The 24,580-nt window shown below is 36.0% G+C and overlaps 2 protein-coding genes across 2 annotated transcripts in view; one reads left to right on the top strand and one right to left on the bottom strand.

Moving 5' to 3' along the window:
• The window catches only part of LOC142350658 (uncharacterized), a 444,386-nt gene that overhangs the window by 56,318 nt on the left and 363,488 nt on the right, over positions 1-24,580 (bottom strand). The gene's annotated exons all lie outside the window — the stretch shown is intronic.
• Positions 2,270-23,565, top strand: LOC142350545 (uncharacterized). The gene is made up of 4 exons (XM_075402394.1): positions 2,270-2,608; positions 17,581-17,676; positions 20,758-21,030; positions 22,990-23,565. The coding sequence occupies exons 1-4, from the start codon at positions 2,470-2,472 to the stop codon at positions 23,409-23,411; spliced, it is 930 nt and encodes a 309-aa protein (XP_075258509.1). The 5' UTR covers positions 2,270-2,469; the 3' UTR covers positions 23,412-23,565.

Consider the following 24,580-nt stretch of genomic DNA (forward strand, 5'->3'; position numbering starts at 1 on the left):
AAACACACACACACACACACACACACACACACACACACACACATATATATATATATATATATATATATATATATATATATATACATAAATATACAAAATTACAGTAGTAGCAAGAAATTTTAGTAGTTACTTGAGAGATCGAAATCAGACGAAAGCGATGGTAATTATGCCCAGAATAAACACAGCCGGCGTTTGTTCATGCTAATTTGCAGAACAGTCTAAGATTTTTTATTCGCAGATGAGCGCCAGAACTGGTGCAAATATATGCTCAGACGGATGACTCATTAAATCAAAAAATCAGGCTGTAAATTTTAAAGTCCGACTTGATCAGAGTAATGGAAAGAGTAAAAACCATACTACAATTTTTAATGGTTCAGGGCTGATATTCAATGCGAACTAGGTCCGGGAAATATAGCTTTGATTAGAGTATTATGTCCTTTTTTTAACATCAAAAATTAAACGCTTTTAAACTGATTTCAAGTATCTTCGGAGATATGCGAACGATTGAAAAGAGGATGATGCATGTCACGCTGTCAAATCTGGCCCCACAGAATAAAAAACTGATGCGGAATATTTCAGCTTCTTATATCATCAAATTGACGCAAAGCCATCAATCAATTGTTCAGTTGATGAAGTACATTTTATAAAAAAAAGTCCAGAGTTTCTCTTGAGAAATCTGAAACAGTTTTCCGTTTCTTGACCCTATTTAAAATCATTTTTTGGAAGTTAGACGATAGAAGTTGGTAATTAAATCATTTAGCTACGGTGCCGGAGAAAATATTTTGGGGCCTTAAACGGGGATGTACAAAGGCATGTTAGTACTCTACGGCACCGTAAAAATCTTAGTAAGTTCTCAAAGTTCCGTCTAAGGTGGGCGAACTCGGAATATACAATTAAATCTAAAACTTGTGGAACAAAAGTTCCTCATGCTAAAGGTTGTTTCGAATCTGGTCTTTCCTTCATGAGAGACGCCAAACCGTATTCCATTTGACAACAAAACAACAGACAATTGATAAATTGTTAGATATTTGAATAGAACGCATAATACCTTTCGAATATTTGGTTTTTCATGTTATCAAAGTTTTTTATGTTTTTTAAACACAACAAATTTTTGGTATCTTCAATTTCAAGCTTAGGAAGTATTCGGCATGTTTGTTATGAATCATACAAAATCGACGGAATTTTTTTCTCCCAAAAATTTGGTTTTCGTGTTTTGTTCACAGAGTAGTTTGTCGTAATGAGAATTTTTCTCTTCAATCAATTTCGAAGTTTTCAACTAGTGGAGTACAATATTCAGACTTTATCCTTAAATCGGTGACCAGGCTATTCGAAATCTAAAGTTTTTATATATTTGTATCTTAAATGTAGTTAAGTTGTTTAACAAAGATAGAGAACGAAATCATCACTTCATGATCATAAAAAAGTTTATTAAGGCTTTTCATGATTTCGTTTTGAACGATGGTTTCCTGCTTGGTGGAGGCGTCCACCGTTATCAATGGGTAAAAAGAGTGGAAAGAGTGAACAAATTAGATTTTTCCACAGTGGAATAACGGTTGAGAATCAAATATGCTGAAAATTTCATAAGTTTGAACCCCAACATTCAAACATTTTCCTACGTGGTACAGTTATTTTTATGTAGTACAATTTTTATGTAGTACAATTAATACTTATATAGTAATAAACGGATAAAAGAAATCTATAGGATATGCAAATCTAGGTAATGCACTTTCCAATGATGTTTTATTCAATCAACGAAATTTCGGATACTAAACAGTTTATATGACCAAAGATTATAAATTGTGGAAGTTTCAAATTTTTCTTAAGAATATGCGAGTTGATGAATCAGCAAATATATTACTCATTGTTTTGACAAATTAATTTAACGATTAAAGCATTCAATAGCTGGTCAGTTGTCGATGGTTCCAAAATAAGTAACTTTTTCACGCGTTCATAGCAGCCGAAATCTATAAATAGTAATCAAAAATTGAACAATTTCAATTGTGGCAGTAAATACGTGTAATTTATTGTAATTTTATTTGAAATTGCTTTTGTAAAACGTGGACTCGAAGGTGTATATATAACTCGAATAGCGAGAGAAAGAGAGAACTTCAGTTACTAATATAATTGCAATAAACGAGTGACAAGCGTATAAGTATAATCAAATTAAATGTTGATCCGATTAAAATTTGTCGCTGATTGAGTTTATTCATTTCTTGAGCTGCTTCGAGCTTTTGTTGCTTTTTTTTCTAAAAGTAGTCATTGATTGTGACGTCATGTTATAATATACTTTTACCAGTAGCTGAAAATTTTTTACTTTCAATTTGAATTCCAAATTATAAGGCTTCAGTAGATCACTTTCACGAGTCGAAATTAGACAAAAGAGAAAGGAGATTTGTTTTAAATTTTTCAGCAGTAGTTCAACCGATTGAAGAAAGTTTTTTGTTGATATTTCTGGTGATTCGGATCTGAATGGACAGCGAGGATACAATCCTATCAGAGGCAGAACCCTTGAGCAGCTCACATTCATTTTTCTCTGCACAAGAAACCGAGTTTGATGCTGCGAGTATTGTGTCAGGTGATTCTCTTCAAAGCCAACCATCCATATCAGGTAGAGAAAATTGTTTCGCCCCGGCTTGATTAAAATTCCAGCCAGTCGCCTACATTTTATAGAGGACTATTTGGTCAATTTTGCTTCCCGTACCGAACCTCCAGAGAAGATCAGAGCTGGAGCAGGGTAATTTCAGCGTTAGGTGCGCTATCAGAGCTTGAACAGAGCTCCCCCAGAGTAGGAGACCTTTCAACTCTGCGTCTTGTCTGAACAGAGTAGAACACAAGTAGGTCTATTCTGGAATTTGACTTGACAGAGTTAAACTCAGAGTTACATTCGACGTTATTTTACGAATAGTTGAAATATTTTTTCCTAATTTAGTAATTTTGTCCAATTGCAGTTTTAGTTTCATTTTTTTAATGAACTGAGTAATTCTATGTACACATAGCTCACATTATCTTTTAATGAAGCAAATGACTTCAAAATCGTTTACTGCAAAATTAAAAGAACAATTATAAGACTAGAAAGAATCCAATTGACCTGTAACAGATATTAGATGAACGTCAAGTCTAACTTGTTCATTTTTTCGAAAAAAGTCCCAAATACTCTTATTACTTCTGAAACTATTCTAAAAGCTATTTCACAATGAAGTCCTAGAAAAAAAAATTCTCCACTATAGGATCTGTAAAATAGTTAAACGTTGTAGATTTTTTTTCGGAGGTTGACCAAGTTAAAGAGTTCCCAGAACAGGCTACAGAATTGAAGTCGTACTCTGGGATATTTCTTCTAAGTGTTGTTTCATAGTAGGCCTCCTGTAAGCCAGCTTTTCCAAGAGTTGACTCAGAGTATACCTCCTTTTAGTCATCTCTGTCAAGAGTTGTCCCGGAGTAGGGCTACTCTGAGCCAGCTCTGTCAAGAGCTGTCCCAGAGTAGGCCTGCTCTGTGCCAACTTTGTCAAGTGCTGCCCCAGAGTAGGCCTGCTCTGAGCCAGTTTTGTCAAGTGCTGCCCCAGAGTAGGCCTGCTGTGAGCCAGCTTTGTCAAGAGTTGTCCCAGAGTACACCGGTTCTGAGCCAGCTCTGTCCAGATTTGTCCCATAGTAAGCCTTCTCTGAGCCAGCTCTGTCAGGAGTTGTCCCAGAGTAGGCCTGCTCTGAGCCAGCTCTGTCAATAGTGGTCCCAGAGTGGGCTTGCTCTGTCAAGAGTTGTCCCAGAGTAGGCCTGCACTGAGCCCGGCTCTGTCAGGGATATCCCAGAACAGGTCTACTCTGGGAGCCCTTTTGTCAAGGGTAACCGCATACTTCTACTCTGGAGCTGCTCGGTCAAGCCTAAAAAGTGACCGTATCAGACTCTGATCCAGCTCTGAGTTTACTCTGCTCCATTTCTGATCTGCTCTGGAGGCAAGGATAGGATTCCTTTATTCCACAAAAATCGTATCTTAATACGCATAAAAATGGCTTACAGTGTGAGATATTTTTAGACAAAATAACGATTATATTTGGCTTTTAATGTCAGAGAAAGGATTAGAATATCTGACATTATGAAAAATTTTATAAATGGTATTACATTTTACAATGCCTGGGTCTCGAAATCACACAGTTTGGCAAGAAATTAATTAAAATAATTTGGTAGGGGCGCAGGCTCGTATTTCAATATACAATGATTTTGATAGTGAACAGACAAAAGTTCCAAAAAAGCAGTCCCAACATACTAGTCCCTATTTTAAAAATAGTCCCAGATAAAATAGTCCCAAACAAAACAGACCTAAAAAATCAATAAAACAGTTCAAGACAAAGTCCTTGGTTAGAGCTTTTAACGCACAGTCGGAAGTCACTGGTTCCAGTACGTGTGGGAAAAAACCTATTCACAAAAATACAAAATGACGTCCAACATTTTGAAGAGACAGTCTCATCGCAGAACCAATCATGTGATTGCTCGAGAATGATAAATGGCTGGCAGAGTCAAAAAACAATTCTTTTAACCATGCTGTGACCCTGAATCAAAATAAATGATTTATTACCACTATGTGCTATCTGTGCTATCTGTGCAATCCCAAATCTTTTCACTAATGAGATCTCACTTTTTTATGGGTGAACTTGACAGCACATTCTCTTAACCGTCTTTTGGTTTGAGTTGCTGGCTAGAGTAGTTGCTGCTATTTACGCACTTTTGCCCTTATGAGCATAATTCTGTCAGCCATTGCTGCGCTGTCGTTAAACACAGACCAGATTCTACTTTTTCAATATCTGGTGGATCTTGTAAATGGCTATGAACTTCTATGATTTCGGTTTGTTAATTACGTAGCTGGATTTTGGTATTCCTTTTTCAATACAGCAGGGGCAGAATGCGCGCCATCGGTAATTTTTGGGTACAACCTTCAAAGACAAGCAATTATGTTTTTTTGTTTTTCTGAATGACAAAAAGAACTACAAGTGCAGACAAAACTGAAAAACCAATTTAAAACTTTAGAAAAAAACGTTGTCATAGCCTTTAAAAAAATAAACAAATCAATAAAGAACATTAGATATGTTCATTTTCGCTTTTTATGTCAAAGTGATTCGCCAAAAATGTGATTTGTGACTTGTAATGAATGAGAGTAGCTAACAAGTGGAGAAAGATTAATAGCAAAGTGCAGGGATAAAAAAAAGCGTGTTTTTTTGAAATGTCATAAAATAACCTAGTCATGAAAATCTTTACCAATCAACTTAAATTAGTAAATTTATTCCATTGTTTCATCTGCTAAGGCTTGCAATTATTTTATTAGAGGAATTTGTCGAAGCAGTTAAAACTGTATTCTGTACACTGAAGAATTCGATATGTTTATTTGTGTATTCCTTAGAACTGACAAAAATGTGATACTGACCTATCAATAACGCGACAAGACCAAAAAATAAGGATTACTTCAAGAGAAAACCTCAATAAATACTAAATTTATATCCATTAAAAAAACTTTGAACTGTTTTTTTTCCAATTTTAAGATACAAAGCTTTAAAGTGGTCACGCCCAATAAACTATTATTTATTTGAAAAGAAGTACTTTGAAAATTCAGTACGAGCATAAACAATCGACAAAAATCTCGATAATTTTCCTTGAAATTCCTTAAGAAGCCAATTGGACCTGTCATTAATAACCACTGATTTCAAATTCTCTTTTCTCCAATTCACTTAATATAAACAAGAGAAAACAAATATTTTTTGAAACAGACAGCGGCCTGTTAGATTCCGATTTATTTTTGAACTGAAAAAAATTATCGATTAAACCAAACTAGCCTTGCTTTTGTTGTTGTTTTCTTAGGAACTCGTAATTGTTGCGAATTTTATACATATCAATCGTTTGACATAAACATTAATATTTGAAAAATAAATTATGCATCTTGGATAATTATCAAATTAAATGAGCAAAAAGCTTCAAAATTTGAAACCAAGAGCACTCTTTAAGGACGCGCAAGTACAATGGTTTTCTTTGGAGTTAACAAAGACTGAGCTGAAAAATTCAGGTGTGTTAATTCAGCATATTTGAACAAAGTGGACTAAAGAAACCTGAATCGTGCTATTTTTGATGAAAATCTGAATTTTTTAAATTTTCGAAAAAAATATAGGCAATGATTTGTATCAAACAGTTCAACAACACTCTTCTCTCATTAGACGTAAAACAACAACACAATCGTTGACAATATAAACTTTGCTCTGCAAAATTTGACCAAAAAGTTGTGCAAAACTGCGGTAAATGTGAACAGAAGCAACAAAAATCTGTCAATTGTTGACAAGAATTTAAACCTCAGTAACTCCGTAAACAAAATTAAAATAAAAAAATCTTTCTTTTTACGTATTTTACGCTAGTGGGGTTTTCTAATGATACCACTCACAAACTTCTACGATGAATATGTCAATCGACCAAATTTTACTGAACAAATAAACTTATTTGAGTATTTTGTTCCTCCCCCACTAAAGGGGGTCGGAACTATAAATGTACTTCACAGCTGATTTCTTCGGTTTTAATGTTTTATTTGGTTGGCAGGGCGAACCTGGAATTTCAAATTTGAAATTGAAACTTTGCCTGATTCCCAATCATTGATTATGAAGTGCGTCTTCAATCTGATAAATATTCTCAACAATTTGACCGAAAAATTCTTGGTCTTGATTATGACTGTGAAACAAGCCTTTATACACTAAAATGTAGTTTATCAAACTTGTAAATTTAGTTTGTGAAGACAGTTCTGGGAACAAAAATCAAGGCTTTCATCGGTTATGCTTTATCGTTTAATAAGAGTCTAAATTTGTTAATCTGACATCATCTATAACATCATTAGAAGATTATGTATTGTTTAAAGTCCACTAAGGAGAAGGTTTAAGGAGAATTTATGTCCTGGAATATCTGACAAAAGCAGTTTGAAAACATATGATCTAATTGAGCAATTTTAAAAAGTCAGATATGACAAGTTTTTGAAAATGAAGCGAGCTCTCTTACAAGCTGTTTTCTAGATGAATTTAACATGAATCTCGCATGATGAAAGTCTTCTGATGAATCTCGCATTTTTTTAAAGTTCACTTTTAAAAAATGCCAGATTATTATTATTATTATTAATATTATTATTATTATTATTATTATTATTATTATTATTATTATTTTTATTATTTTTTTTATTATTATTATTATTATTATTATTATTAATATTATTATTATTATTATTATTATTATTATTATTATTATTATTATTATTATTTTTATTATTATTATTATTATTATTATTATTATTATTATTATTATTTTTATTGTGGTGAGGACGTGCCTCCTCTCTAGTAACAAAGACTTTAAACGTATTATTATAAACACTGCTATTAACTCATTATGCCTATTATATCTATCTATCAACTTCTGTAAATATGTACTTAAGAAGATGTAACACGGTCGGCCATACCAGCCACTTTAGTTGTTAGTTCCAAACGGAACCGAGAGAAAAGGCGCACACAGTGTCTAACGCGAGTATAAAGCAGCAGCATAAAAAGGTGTTTCAGCTTTTATCTTTTTGACCTTCAGGCCTCTGAGCTTACTTTAGAGAGAATAGATAAACCGATAAAAGCGCATCACCACATGGCGCAGTCAGCTAACCTGCAACGAACCCCTGTAGGAATACCATTCTACTGGGAAAGAGCTATCGACCCGCCAACAGATTGGCCCACATGGGCAGCGACTCTCAAAATAGCAATAATCGCTAAAGAGTCTTTAAACGTCGACACCCTCCTCCGCTACAAACCAGAACCAAAAGACCTGTTCTACCCAGCGGAACCAACTTACGAACCCCCCGTTCAGAACGAAACCCAAGTTCAAAAGAGAGAGAGAGAGAGAGATCAACGCAATATAAAGAGAAAAATAGACTGGGAGAACGAGTGCAAGGCAATCGAATTCAAAGGACCCCTTGTAGATGGCATCCCATGGGATTAAGCTGACACAAAAGTCAAAAGTCTTATTTACTTGTGTATTGGAACGGAAGGACAACGCATTTACCATCAACGTTTCCCCCACTACAATATTAACACAATATCCCCATTCGAACTCTTTCATGAACTGTCACTATCCTTCACCCGCCCGAGGAACACAACATATGACCGATTCCTCCTATTCACTTGCAAACAACAAGAGAATGAGAAACTAGAAATATTCCACTGCAGGCTGAAAGCCCTAGGAGCTCAATGCCGGTTGGGCACCGCAGAAGATGATTTAATCAATGATCTATTCATAGCCTTCATGAACAACACGGAGATCCAAAGTGAACTCCTCACGGAGACAAGGACAGCCGCCCAAGTGTTACAGTACGCCCTGAATAAGGTAAGAGGCCAAGAAAATCAGCGGGCAATAGCAGGAAGATTAAGAGCAACAAACATCATGGACAACCAAATTGCACATATTGGCCCTAACCAATATCCGCTACAACGACGCACACAGCCTCGAAATGTACGTAACACAACAAATCAACAAAGACGCCCACAACAACAAAGAAATCAAGGACAACCCAATCCATGCCGACGATGCGGAGCCCCATTCTCACTCGAACACCTTCTTCAGATCTGCCCCGCCAAAAAAGCTCAGTGCAACAATTGCAAACGAGTAGGCCATGCAAAAGTCTGCCGTTCCACTAGACCCACTTGGAACATTAACCAACAGCAACCCGTACTAAACAACCCGTCAGCAAGACGTATACGGAACATTAGACAACAAGAATCGACATCATCGATCACAGGAGAACACAACAGTACCATAGAGCAAGCCCAAGAAACCTTGGACCCTGAAAGTTCATACTATATCCAATAAAATCATAGACAGCTGGAACCAAGTTAATCACGTGAAACCAATCGCTTTTATGAAGAGGAATCCCTCGGGAATCGACGCATCCCTTAATAACGAGATCTGGATAAAAACAAGATCAGACAACATCGACATAGAGTGGATTGCCGACACAGGAAGCCCAAAAAGCTTCATAAACGAAGTAACAGCAAACATCATACTCCAGAAATGTCACAAAGCAATAAGACTCCCATACAACCAAGACCCAGAAAAAAATAGATGCTTCAACAACGTATCCATTCCTATTACTGGAATACTCCAACTGGACATCACATCAGGCGATTGGACCTCGAGGGACAACAAAATCCTCATCGTTCAAACCCAAACAGTGAACCTAGTTGGAAGGGATGTACTGTCCAAGCTCGGATTCTCACTAACACAGAAAAAAGGTAAACAAATAAATCAAATTAGTACAGAACTTTTGTTCAAAAAGAAAATAATGGAACAATTCCCCCACCTATGAACACGAATAGGAAAATCAAAGAACCATATAGCTAAATCAGATATTAAAGACAACATCGTCCCCACCCAACACAAAGGCAGACGCGTCCCACTTCACCTGACCGATAAAGTAGAAAAAGAAATTAAACACCTATTGGACACGAAACAAATAATCAAGCTCGACAAATGTTCAGACGACGTATTCATCAGTCCAATCGTAATAACAGTAAAACACGACAAATCCATAAAGCTAGCGCTCGACTCTCAACTCCTAAACGATGCAATTAACAAAAACAAATACCAAATGCAATCCATAGACAATCTAATGGACGCGGTAGCAAAATACTTATCCGACAGTAAACAAATCCCTGGGGAATTCTTTTTCAGCAAAATAGAGCTAAAATATGCCTACAGCCAAATAACACTCCAACCCACCATTCAAAAACATTGTAACTTTAACATCCTCGGGGGTAAATTTACAGGCACATACAGATTCATAAACGGCTTCTATGGTCTATCAGACATGCCCGCGACTTTCCAAAAAACAATTGACAAAAATCTCGAAAACATACCAAACAAATTCAACTTCCTCGACTACATCTTAATAATAACAAAAGGAACCATAGCAGACCATATATCAGACATTAAGCTAATACTTAAGCGTTTAGACGAAGAAAATCTAGCAATTAAATTAGAGAAATGCGAATTCGCAAAACTAAATATAACATGGCTCGGATATAATATTACACAATCGGGCATTTCTCCTAACGACAAGAAAACAGACTCAATAAAAAGCCTAGAACCCCCAAAGACATTAAAACAACTAAGATCCCTAATGGGATCAATCCATCAACTGATAAAATTTATACCTAACCTGGCAAGCCTCCTCGACCCAATCAAACCACTACTAAAAAAGAAAATATTATCAACAACAAGATAAAATGGTCAAACGAACACACAGATGCGCTAAACAACATAAAAAACAAAATATCCGAAATCACCGAACAAAAACACTTTGATAAAGAAAAGCCCACCCGGGTCAAATGCGACGCCAGCCATAAAGGCTTAGGCGCAACATTAGAACAATGGGATCACAACGGATGGTTCCCTATCGCATACGCCAGCTGATTTTTAAACACAGCGGAACAAAAATACAGTACCAACGAACTCGAACTCCCAGTGGTTGTATGGGCTACAGAACACTTTCGCTACTACCTTTACGGCTCTGAATTCACAATCGCCACGGACCAACCAGCTCTACTTTCCGCCCTAAAATCGAATCAAGGCAATAAGTCTAATTTCAGCCGCCTAACCAGATGGGCCGACCGCCTACTACCGTTCACATTCAAAATCCAACATATCCCCGGTACCCAAATGGGTTTCACCGACTACCTCAGCCTTCATCCCCATTCCCCCGCCTCTAAAATAAGTAAAGATGATGAACTTTTCGTAGTTAACCGCATAAATGAATTCAACTTTACATTAAACGACAAATTTCGCCGCCATGCACTTTCGGCCAATAACAACGCAACACAAAAACCATTCCAAACGAATGACGTAATTAACCACGCTCAAAACTCACGCACTAAACAAAGCGCATTTTGCCTTAATTCTAACAGCGTTCAGTTACCTCTTACACATTCAATTTCTAATTCAAATCGCTCAAGTGAAACAATTCCAACTTTAAGCCAAATCCATTCTCCAAAAATTAATTCTCCTAGTTTATATACCATCACAAAAAACATTCAAACAAACAAACAATACATAAACGGAATCACCAGACAAAACCCCAACTGGAATACATCAGATATAACAATCCAAAGAAGACACAGAGCTCCAAACAAAAACAAAATGGACACAACAGAAATGAACTCAAAAAGCGCAAACAGATAATCAAGAAGCCTCCAACATCGGAAGAGGAAGAGAGCCAATCCTAGAAGAAAAACACCAACCACTGTTCCAATTCACCGAACAGCCAACCCCAGAATACCGCCACAAGCTACAACAAGTATTGGGAGAAGCTTTCCTAGCAGAAGCAACCGCAAAAGACAAAAATTTACTAAACATAATACGATTCGTGGAGAAGCAAGACTGGGACGAGCTCAAACAAGTGAGCAAATACTACTACAACATCAGACGCGACTTAGGAATCTCCCCTTCTAGATGCCTCTTGTACGACGGAAAACTTGTAATCCCGTACCAGCTACAAAACACCATCATCAACACAGTACATAGGACCCACCCGGGACAAGTAGGAATGATCAGACTCGCCAACTTAATCTGGTTCCCCCACATCCACCGCACAATCAAACTCCGTGCGGAGAATTGCAAACAATGTACAGACCAAGGTAAAAACCTTAAACCCATAATCCCAAAATCTGATTTAGGTAAACTCCCCAAACTACTCGAACCCAACCAAGAAATACAATTAGACTTCTCAGGACCAATACCAAATGAGTCTAACAATGAAACATACATACTAGTAGCAATCGATCGCTTCTCCCGCTACCCATCAGCCGTAGTTCACCCCAATTGCGACGCGTCAACCGCTATAGAATTTTTACAAAAATATTGCGAATTTCACGGCATCCCACGCAGTATACGCTGCGACCAAGCGCAAGCATTTAAGTCTAAATCATTCGACGTCTACTGTAAGAATAAAAACATCAAACTAATATTCCCCCCGACCCACGACAATAGAGCCACAGGCATGGTTGAAAGATTAATACAAACTCTGAAACGCAGACTGGCCTCGATGATATCAGACTCAATATGGTCTAACACAACCATAGCAGAAAAAATATCGGCTATAATCGAATCGATTAAACTAATACCTAATCGGGTCTCAAAAATAACACCATTCGAAGCGCATTTCGGTCTTCCCCCAAACACCGAAATATCTAACATAGTAACTAAACCAAACAAAAATAATCTAACATACAACAAAAATCAATCTTTTTATCTAGACAAGAAGTTACTCCAACACGCCGCACTGACGCCGAGCGACATCTGGGACCACGATGCCAATAGCGAAGCGAATTTAAACATTCAATACCAAGAGAGACAAGAACCCTCTGGAGCCGAATCTGGGTCAGAGACGGGATCAGACAACACATCACTGGGGAATCTTGCACAAAGAGTTACGATCATACCTTCTAAAATTACATTCCAACTGGGTGACAAAACAACAACCATTGATCAAACTAGAAAAAACCTAGCTAGTATAACGATTAGAAGACGAGTACCAGAACCCCGGGGTACACTTAAACCACTTTGGTCAACAATCCCCGACGGTACAATTACGAACTACAGCCCCCACACTATAACCATAGACAGTCATAACAGGAAAAATACAGTAATAAGAAATAGTGATATAGCAATATCAAAGGAAACAGCCAACATAACACATAAAACAAACATAGTAGAAAAACCAGAAGAACCCAAATTACGACTAATTAACTTCGTTGCCTGTAAAACGGTAGGAGAGTATAACCGAAACAAAAAGAAAATTGAAAAATTCTGTTTAGAGGAAAAACGTAAACGAAAGGCAGACGAAATGACGAAAGATCCCGGACACAACCTACATCAACAGCGCAAATGTCGGACATGCCCGGACCATCCCGAGCTCACACAGCACAGTCAACACCAATAGACAACCCCGGACCCTCTCGGGCCCCATCCAAGCACACGATCTCACCCATCAAACAACTGCCAAAGAAATTGCTACACCGGACTCCAAAGAAAACTGCAACAAAGAACAGCTCCAGAAAGCAACCGAAACAAACCAAGCAAGCCACAGCACAAAAGAAGTTGACTAAAGCGAAACTAGCCGCCCTAAGGCAGTCCCAAGTATGCGCAACTAGGCAACGAACAAATTTGGATCTCAGCCAAATCAAGAGCCCCAAAGTGAGGAAATTCAAAGTAAAAGCAAAAACACCCTACAAAAAAGACCACATTATCGTATCTTCGTCGTCTCCCACGGACTTCATGATTTTGCCCATTACTCAAAGTAATCCCAACATCATCACCATAAGCAGGAGCCCAAATAGCCCTAATCCCAGAAAACGTTCAGCGGACCACACGGTACGAAAGCTACACGTGGAAAACATGTTAACCAATTTGCCCATAACACCAACCAACGACGAGCCCGAAATCGTTGACCTGATCGAATCCTCCGACAACCCAACCCGCCCGGAAATATCGATCCAGCCACCCTCAACTGACTTCGGTCAGTCCTGCATTATATTGTCTTCCGACTCTCAGGATTCGGTAATGAGCTTTCATACAGCAGCACCCTCGATCGTACCCCTAGAACAAGAACCAAAGGCCCAACCGGCACCTACATCAACAGCGCAAATGTCGGACATGCCCGGACCATCCCGAGCTCCCAGAGCACAGTCAACACCAATAGACAAAAGCACACGATCTCACCCATCAAACAACTGCCAAAGAAATTGCTACACCGGACTCCAAAGAAAACTGCAACAAAGAACAGCTCCAGAAAGCAACCGAAACAAACCAAGCAAGCCACAGCACAAAAGAAGTTGACTAAAGCGAAACTAGCCGCCCTAAGGCAGTCCCAAGTAATCGCAACTAGGCAACGAACAAATTTGGATCTCAGCCAAATCAAGAGCCCCAAAGTGAGGAAATTCAAAGTAAATGCAAAAACACCCTACAAAAAAAACATTATCGTATCTTCGTCGTCTCCCACGGACTTCATGAACTCGCCCATTACTCAAAGTAACCCCACCATCATCACCATAAGCAAGAGCCCAAATAGCCCTAATCCCAGAAAACGTTCAGCGGACCACACGGTACGAAAGCTACACGTGGAAAACATGTTAACCAATTTGCCCATAACACCAACCAACGACGAGCCCGAAATCGTTGACCTGATCGAATCCTCCGACAACCCAACCCGCCCGGAAATATCGATCCAGCCACCCTCAACTGACTTCGGTCAGTCCTGCATTATATTGTCTTCCGACTCTCAGGATTCGGTAATGAGCTTTCATACAGCAGCACCCTCGATCGTACCCCCAGAACAAGAACCGAAGGCCCAACCGGCACCTACATCAACAGCGCAAATGTCGGACATGCCCGGACCATCCCGAGCTCCCACAGCACAGTCAACACCAATAGACAACCCCGGACCCTCTCGGGCCCCATCCAAGCACACGATCTCACCCATCAAACAACTGCCAAAGAAATTGCTACACCGGACTCCAAAGAAAACTGCAACAAAGAACAGCTCCAGAAAGCAACCGAAACAAACCAAGCAAGCCACAGCACAAAAGAAGTTGACTAAAGCGAAACTAGCCGCCCTAAGGCAGTCCCAAGTATTCGCAACTAGGCAACGAACAAGTTTGGATCTCAGCCAAATCAAGAGCCCCAAAGTGAGGAAATTCAAAGTAAAAGCAAAAACACCCTACAAAAAAGACCACATTATCGTATCTTCGTCGTCTCCCACGGACTTCATGAACTCGCCCATTACTCAAAGTAACTCCACCATCATCACCATAAGCAAGAGCCCAAATAGCCCTAATCCCAGAAAACGTTCAGCGGACCACACGGTACGAAAGCTACACGTGGAAAACATGTTAACCAATTTGCCCATAACAACAACCAACGACGAGCCCGAAGTCGTTGACCTGATCGAATCCTCCGACAACCCAACCCGCCCGGAAATATCGATCCAGCCACCCTCAACTGACTTCGGTCAGTCCTGCATTATATTGTCTTCCGACTCTCAGGATTCGGTAATGAGCTTTCATACAGCAGCACCCTCGATCGTACCCCCAGAACAAGAACCAAAGGCCCAACCGGCACCTACATCAACAGCGCAAATGTCGGACATGCCCGGACCATCCCGAGCTCCCACAGCACAGTCAACACCAATAGACAACCCCGGACCCTCTCGGGCCCCATCCAAGCACACGATCTCACCCATCAAACAACTGCCAAAGAAATTGCTACACCGGACTCCAAAGAAAACTGCAACAAAGAACAGCTCCAGAAAGCAACCGAAACAAACCAAGCAAGCCACAGCACAAAAGAAGTTGACTAAAGCGAAACTAGCCGCCCTAAGGCAGTCCCAAGTATTCGCAACTAGGCAACGAACAAGTTTGGATCTCAGCCAAATCAAGAGCCCCAAAGTGAGGAAATTCAAAGTAAAAGCAAAAAAAACCCTACAAAAAAGACCACATTATCGTATCTTCGTCGTCTCCCACGGACTTCATGTACTCGCCCATTACTCAAAGTAACCCCACCATCATCACCATAAGCAAGAGCCCAAATAGCCCTAATCCCAGAAAACGTTCAGCGGACCACACGGTACGAAAGCTACACGTGGAAAACATGTTAACCAATTTGCCCATAACACCAACCAACGACGAGCCTGAAATCGTTGACCTGATCGAATCCTCCGACAACCCAACCCGCCCGGAAATATCGATCCAGCCACCCTCAACTGACTTCGGTCAGTCCTGCATTATATTGTCTTCCGACTCTCAGGATTCGGTAATGAGCTTTCATACAGCAGCACCCTCGATCGTACCCCCAGAACAAGAACCAAAGGCCCAACCGGACCAAGAGAGCAGCATGGAACACGAGTTAGACAACAAAGAGTAAAATTACGAGTTTAACACCCGACTTTTATTTCCCCGGGGGGAATGTGGTGAGGACGTGCCTCCTCTCTAGTAACAAAGACTTTAAACGTATTATTATAAACACTGCTATTAACTCATTATGTCTATTATATCTATCTATCAACTTCTGTAAATACGTACTTAAAAAGATGTAACACGGCCGGCCATACCAGCCACTTTAGTTGTTAGTTCCAAACGGAACCGAGAGAAAAGGCGCACACAGTGTCTAACGCGAGTATAAAACAGCAGCATAAAAAAGTTTTTCAGCCTTTATCTCTTTGACCTTCAGGCCGCTGAGCTTACTTTAGAGAGAATAGATAAACCGATAAAAGTGCATCTCCTCAATTATTATTATTATTATTGTTATTATTATTATTAATGTTATTATTATTATTATTGTTATTATTATTCTTAATATTTTTATTGTTTTTATTATTTTTATTATTATTATTATTTTTATTATTATTATTATTATTATTATTATTATTATTTTTATTATTATTATTATTAATGTTATTTTTATTATTATTATTATTATTATTATTATTATTATTGTTATTATTATTCTTAATATTTTTATTATTTTTATTATTTTTATTATTATTATTATTTTTATTATTATTATTATTATTATTATTATTATTTTTATTATTATTATTATTATTATTATTATTATTATTTTTATTATTATTATTATTATTATTATTATTATTTTTATTATTATTATTATTATTATTATTATTATTATTATTATTATTATTATTCTTATTACTATTATTATTATTATTATTATTATTATTATTTTATTATTACTATAATTATTATTATTATTATTATTATTATTATTATTATTTTTATTATTATTATTATTGTTATTATTGTTATTATTATTATTATTATTTTTATTATTATTATTATTATTTTTATTATTATTATTATTAATGTTATTTTTATTATTATTATTATTATTATTATTATTATTATTATTATTATTATTATTATTGTTATTATTATTCTTAATATTTTTATTATTTTTATTATTTTTATTATTATTATTATTTTTATTATTATTATTATTATTATTATTATTATTTTTATTATTATTATTATTATTATTATTATTATTTTTATTATTATTATTATTATTATTATTATTATTATTATTATTTTTATTATTATTATTATTATTATTATTTTTATTATTATTATTTTTATTATTATTATTATTATTATTATTATTATTATTATTATTATTATTATTATTTTAGGTTTAGGCACCATTTAAATACTCAAAAGTGCTTCAATATAAAACAATCAGAATGAAAAGGTTTTCAGTTTCTTCCTATAAGTAAGATCATCTGGTATTAGCTTCAATTCAAATGGCAGTCTGTTCCATTCATGCGGAATTTCCTGGCTATCAACAAACTGACATGAACAGAAAGCCCAAATAGCGAGCTATTATCTAGTTGTAACTCAACGCTGCTCACAACTTGACATTTAACTATGGGCTATGAACATTGATATGAATAGTTTTTGCATGAAATAACTGTGACAATTGAGATCGTTTAATGAACTTCTAACCTCTAAATGAAGTAATTGTTTCAGACGGGGCCATTAATGTTCTGCGAAAATTCAGCAAGGATCGGCAGGAACACATGTTTCCAGACAGTCCTACAAATACCACTAACATAAATTTTTGTGGTGAGTAGTTTACTTTTTCTCCCCGGTCGAGTTGTGAACGCTAAAAATCACCACCAAAACTGATCCACCTAAAATTATTGCCTACAAATTGACAAAAATATAACATATATAAAAACCGCAGAATTTGGTTTCCTATGTATTAAGGTAGGGTGTCGAAGTTCCTTAAAATAAGGAGAAAAAGTCGCCTTTGGAAATCGGTACCGGCTATGCGGTGGCATACGATTCAATACTATAGAGAGGAGAGAAAAACTAAAAAAGAGAGAAGGTGCTAAATTTCCGAATACAAATGTTTTTTTAAAAAGATAAAAAAAGCAATGAAATTTGAACTCAAATTTAATGTTATGAGAGATATATAAATTTAGTTCATAGTCCATTTTTTCTAGTCTTTTGGCCAAAAACCCGTAACTAATGAGCCAGCAAACTGCAGATTAAACGATGATTTATAAAATCGTCAAAATTCATTTTTTTAGTTTTACCAGCAAGCTTTTACGCTTTCAGCAATACGTAACATTGAGCAATCTTCAGAAAATTTTAAATTTTTTATATAGTTATTAAAGCATTATTTTATTAGTTCAAAACAAATTATTTATTTTTGAGATTGTTTTTAAGTACTTCTTAATGAAGCAGTAAAAATATACGCGAAATAAACTTTCAAGTACAATTAAATTGCTGGTTGATAAACTGGATGAAACAACGATTTTGAGCAACATTTAACCTGTAGAAAATAAGTGGTTAAAAGCTCATTTCAATGGTTGTTGATTATTCTGTTCTATTTTGCTTGAGCATGCATTTGAAAAATTTTTTATCTGAACGATGAATAACTGGGAAAAAGAAGTCATTCTAAAAATTTGCCATTAATGTTTTATTTACTTTTTAAAGGCCTGCAACCTACGTTATATGTAAAAGTAGTTGAGAACATATTTATGTGCACAACAAGTTTTTTGCGAACGCGAAGGCAAAATAGAAACTTAATTGAAAATTGCCAAATCAGATTTTTTTTTAAAAAATGAAACTTCGCATGGACAACAGTTTTCAATTTATATCAGTTTTCGGTTATAAGTTTTCTCGGTAAAACAAGGCTAAAACTAATAGCTATATTGATTTTGAAAAAATCTCTATAACTGTAAACTTGCAAAATTTCAATCTTTTTTCTTGTGTTGTGTATAATAAATCAGTCCTTTTTTAACGTTACACCAATTCATCATATATGTAATTTACAAAACTTATTAGCCTATATTCATCAGTTCATCAACACTAAAAGATACACTAAAAAATTAGGTATTTTAAAAAAATCTTGAATATTTGACTATGACAGTAATGATAGAACTTTCATGCAATATGGTAAACATGACTTAAGTTCACTTTAGACTATCACGTTGTTTGAAAAGGCAAACTTAGCACGCCTCTTTGTCTACAGTATCCAAAAACGTACAATTTTTTTTAATTTTGAGCTCAAGTTTTCAACAAAATAAATCATACTCAGAAATATAAAAAGAAAAAACATAGAAACAAAAGATTTCTTTCATAAATTTGGTGTTATTACGTCTATTTTTTTCTCTTTGATTTTGCTTTTTGCGGTTTCAGCCTGCCAATTCATTGCTAACTATTTTGACTTTTTGTACTTTGCAATTGTCTGTAAAACAAAATCTGTTTCGAAATTATCAATTTTTTTTTATAAAAAGCGAACTATTTAATTGATTTGAATTCAGTTGTTATTTAACTCACAAAAGTGTACAGTTCATACAAGTTCATACAAAAGTATACAGAGATTGTCAGATTTCAACTCGCGATCATGAATTATTCAGACTTGTGATATATTGACATTAAATTGATTCTTTTGTCATTTATTTGCAATTATTTTTCGAAAATAGAACGGAAGATATGAGCAGCATTTGGTATAGGTTACCATAATAATAATAATAATAAAAAACCTTACATTTGTGAGGTGCATTATTGTCACACACACATTATCAACAAGAGCAAAAAAGCAAAACAGTAAATTGGTTGAAAAAACATTGGTTGTTTTCTCTTCAGAAGGGTGAAACAAAAGAACAATAGTTTAAAAGCTAGAAAACAGCATTTCGTTAAGTTTGTCAAAATTAGAGTTTTAGATTTTGCGAATGAGCTTGACAGCCGCAAATCTGAAATCCAGAATATCAAATTAAAAATAGGCAAGATTTTTCCGTTAATAACATTTATTTATATTCAAAGTTGTGCAAAACTATTAACAAACAACTTTAACATCTTGTCTTCTCTGCTGAAAATTTAGAACGAAAGTGAAAACAATTGGCCTGAAAAATCAATAAAAAATATTCCAGAAATAAAAACGATTTTATTACGCGCTTTTTGATAGTTTGAATAAGTTTGAGATATAGCTCTGAAACAGCGACTTCATCGACTTCTCAGACTTCATAACGCTGTCAGTTAAACGCACCTGAAACATGCCAAATTTAAATATAGGGTAGGAATAAGATTTTTTAAATAATAATCTTGAATAGTAAAAACCGATTCATTTCAGCAAAAAAATTTCAACCAATCTGCTAAACAATGAAAACCAGTTTTTCTCACCTTTACTAAAACTGATTCTACTAGCGGTTTTTTATGGAAAGTTCGCCGAAATAAATAGCTACTGAACAAAAAAACAACAACTTATTTCCCCCAACTTTGATAAACAAAAGTAATTACTTGTGAGTTCTAATTCGAGATCAATCCGCTTTAGAGTAGAGGCTAAAATGGCGCTCTTTCGTTTTTTTGGGAAATTGTGTCCATGCACAGTCTGTAGAGTAGAGTACTTGAAAGAATCGACAAAATCAACCAATGATGAATGACTGGGAGCCAACTTTAACAAAAAAGTCCAAAAAAGCACAAAGTTTTCCTCAACGTGTCTAGTTGAGTATTTCAGCATCCTTTAATGAACTTTATCTATTTATTGCTCAAATAGGTGGCCTTTGTTAGTAAACTGATGAAACTTATCAATAATACCTTTAAAATAATTCTGAAAATTTAATGAATTGTTCATACGACTTAGGCGCTTTTATTCAACCGAAGTAGACGTGATTCTATGATAAGAAATCTGTTTAGAATATGACATCTCAACAATTATGACCTTCGGGGAAGAAGTATTTGCTCATTTCCTCGAACTTTGCAAGTGTCGACAATCACCTGGAAACAACAAAATGGAGTTGAGAGGACGTCGCAACCAGTTGAACGATTTGCTGGACCGACTTTCTGATTTGCTCGATCGAGATAGCGAAACACTTCAGAACAAGCAGGAGGTCAACGATGTCCGAGAGAAATGGGGAAACGCACTTATCGCTATAACTGCGTTTGAAGTTTCCAGAGAAAAAGATACAAGTAACAACTTTCGGATTTGTTCCGTTGCCCCATCCCCTCCAGCTTAGTGGGTGCATATTATTTGCACTCCCCAGACGCATGTGTCGCATTATTACATAATGATTTACTGCACGTGCTCTGTAATTGGGGGGAGCATAACGTACTGGGGGCACAAACCGAAAAGATCCTTAAATCCAATTGCAGAGCTAGCAAAGTTTTGTCATTCTGATCATTTTTTCCGTATCAGAGATACGCCAGAAATCATGCATTCCAAATTGTTCTGTGCATAGGTGTAAAATCAGAAAACCTAATTACTGGTCACACAGATTTTTTCGTGGTTTTTTCGTGGTTTTCTTTAAATCCAATTATTTGTCACCACAATCCGCAATTTACAATATTGTTTTCATCCTATAGAATAAGATGCCGTTTGCATAGGATAATAGTCCCGGGTCAACGATCATACAACTTTCTTTGATTTCGTACTAGGTCATATATGTTTCTTAGTAATCATACTAGGTCATATATGATTTGTATGATTTCTTAGTAGTCATACAAGGATCATATATGATTTCCTAGAAATCATACAGGGATCATACAAAAAAATTCAAAGACTAAAAACTGTATAATTTTGGTTTTCCATTGAACTTGAAAAAATTTCTTGGATATCATACAAGGTCATATATGACACATAATACATTGACTGGTGCCACAAATTCCCGTATAATGTAGTCAGAGGACCTATTAAATTACTATATCGCATTTACAATCCACATTTGATTCTTTGTGTGTGTTAAAAAATAATTTTGTGGTTTAAACGTATCCAGAAAACGAATTTGACGTGATATGCATTTTTTTCTTGATTAATTTTTTTTTATGAATGAGCATTTATATGTATAAACTGGCTTCGGAGTTTGTCAAAAAATTTGTTATCTCTTTGGCCTTACTCTTTTATTTTGTGCCCAACTTGCAATTGATATTGTACGTTAGGGTCTTTTGGTGGATCACAATGTGATGCTGGGGTATCATATAGGTGAGATATGCCAAAAGAGAGTGCTGACAGAAAAATTTTACAGACTGTACAAAAACATATTTTTTTTAAGACTTGGGTATCAACCATCTTAGGGTTGGTGAATAATTATTTAAACTCAGGACAATTTCTAACAGTTTTGAAAGTTTCAAGTCTTTGTATGCTATAAATCCTGAATAAAAGACAACATGCATGTTAGCGCAAACAAGTAGCTCCTGGCTGAAAGAGTCTTTAATTTTTTTTTCATGAATTAGGTCTTAACTATTTACTATCAAAACTCAATAAACGAATATTTTTTTTACTAAGTGAGATTTCTCATGGAGAAAACAGTCCTTCAAAATTAACTACCAGGCCATTTCAGTACTGAACCATTGTAAATCCAGAAACTGTATATAATTTGATGTAATTATTGACACTATCGTGGGAAAATAGTGTCATACGTTCCTTTGTGTTACGAAATTTCCCGGATCAAATAATAGAGAAAGGTTCTCTTGAATTTTGAGCGCCATTTATCAAATTGTACCTGTCTTACTTCATCGCTTACACCACCAATCTTAAAAACATGTGAATGAAGTAGCGTTACAAGTATGAGTAGCAAAGGCAGTTGTCAACAGATACTCAATTCTGAATTCTGCTCTGGTTCAGCGAGTGAATCAGAATAAACGTTTTGTATCTTGCCAAAGTGATTCGATCTGTATCAGCAAAGATGTTGATTGAAGATTGTTAGGTACAGCAAAAATTTAGTTCAATACTTGATGCTCTTGTCGATTTCAGGTTTCGAGTTGCTTCCGACATAGAAATAGTATGTGATGTTCAAGATTTCAAAGTTGAAGACTAGGTATAACCCATTGAAGAATCATGTAATCAAATATGTAGGCTTCAAACTACATATTTTTTCTATAACTTCCGTACCTTAATGAAAAATTTCAGATCTCATCCAAATATCTTTTCAGCCAAACTGCAAGTAATGTTCGAGTCGGCCCACCAGTTTCAAGTCAAGGTCCAAGCCGACTTAGTGCCGCATTCTGAATACGAAGTTGTTCAGTCTGAAACAGAAGTTGTTCATTCTGAAACAGAAGTTGTTCATTCTGAAAAAGAATTGGTTCATTCTGAAAAAGAGGCCACATTTCTCAAACCCCAACACTGCCTTGACTTGGACATTTTGCCTGCACCGGAAAGCGATGAAGTCAGCGCATCACGACGACTTCTCAGTGGGAAAAAACCGCTTCCATCGATTGCGAAATTGTCAATCGAAGTTATTACGAGTCCTCAAGCAAACGGCAGAAAAGATAAAGAAAGGCTGACAAAAGCGTCTGCTGATAAAATTTTGACAAAAAGGGCATTGTTTATTGATCGACCAAAATGGCGACCTTGATGTGATTCAACTCTGGACATTTGAGAGTCTAAGACCAGCTTACAAACATACTGATTTTCTACGACTTTTGGTAACAAAAAATTTGATTAGTTTAATGTTGTGTGACTAAAATTTTTGTATGGTCCTGAGCTAATTACTAGCGAAATTCACTAAATTTTTTTATACTAACCCGGCTCGAGGTTTGGTGGTAAATTTTCGTAAGAAACGCGATGAAATGCGGTGAAAAAAAATGTTTTTCACCGCATATTTCTTTAATCTTTTTTCGGTGAATGCGGTGAATCGCGACAAGTTCTTTATTTTGACCGCGTTCATAGTATTCTTACAAAAAAATGACTTCCTTACACAGGTGCGAACCTCTTACCTGTTGCATTTCCTTTACGTCTTAGTTCACTGCGCCAACTCTAACGTACTCCAAATTTATTTCTTGTGAAATTAAATCAGATTCAGTAAACGTTGGAAAGCAAATGCGTTGAATTCCGGTGAAATTCGTGCTGAATTTTTCTAAAAAAATCGGATGAAATGCGGTGAAATATTTTTATTCATCGCATTCACCGCATTTTTTACATTAATTTGCCACAAAAGTCGATGTGGCGAATTTTTGTAAGAGACGCAGTGAGTTTTTGCAAGAAATGCAGTGAAATATTTATTTTCACTACATTCACAGCAATCACCGCATTTCTTACAACAATTCACCAAAAACTTCTACCCGGGAAGTGAGATTTTTCATGGAGAAAACAGTCCTCCGAAATTAATTACCCGGGCGTAGCACCCAGACCATTTCAGTACTGAACCTTTATAAATCCAGAAACTGTATATAATTTGATGTAATTATTGACATTATCGGGAAAATAGTGAACTATTGGGAAAATAGTGAACTATTGGGAAAATAGTGTCACCTGTTCCCTCGTGTAACGAAATTTCCGTTAGCGAACAATAGTGAAAGGTTCTCTTGAGTTTTGAGGTCATATATCAAATTGTATCAAAGTTTTGACAAAAAGGGAATTATTCATTGATCGACCAAAATGACGACCATGATGTGATTCAACTATGGGCATTTGAGAGACTAAGACCAACTTACAAACGACTGATTTTCTACTACTTTTGGTTACAAAAAAATGATTAGACTAATGGTGTGTGACTGAAAATTGTTGGTGACTTTGAACGCCCGT

The sequence above is a fragment of the Convolutriloba macropyga genome, chromosome 12, assembly GCF_964194025.1.
Source record: "Convolutriloba macropyga chromosome 12, txConMacr16.3, whole genome shotgun sequence".
NCBI classification, from domain to species: Eukaryota; Metazoa; Xenacoelomorpha; order Acoela; family Convolutidae; genus Convolutriloba; species Convolutriloba macropyga.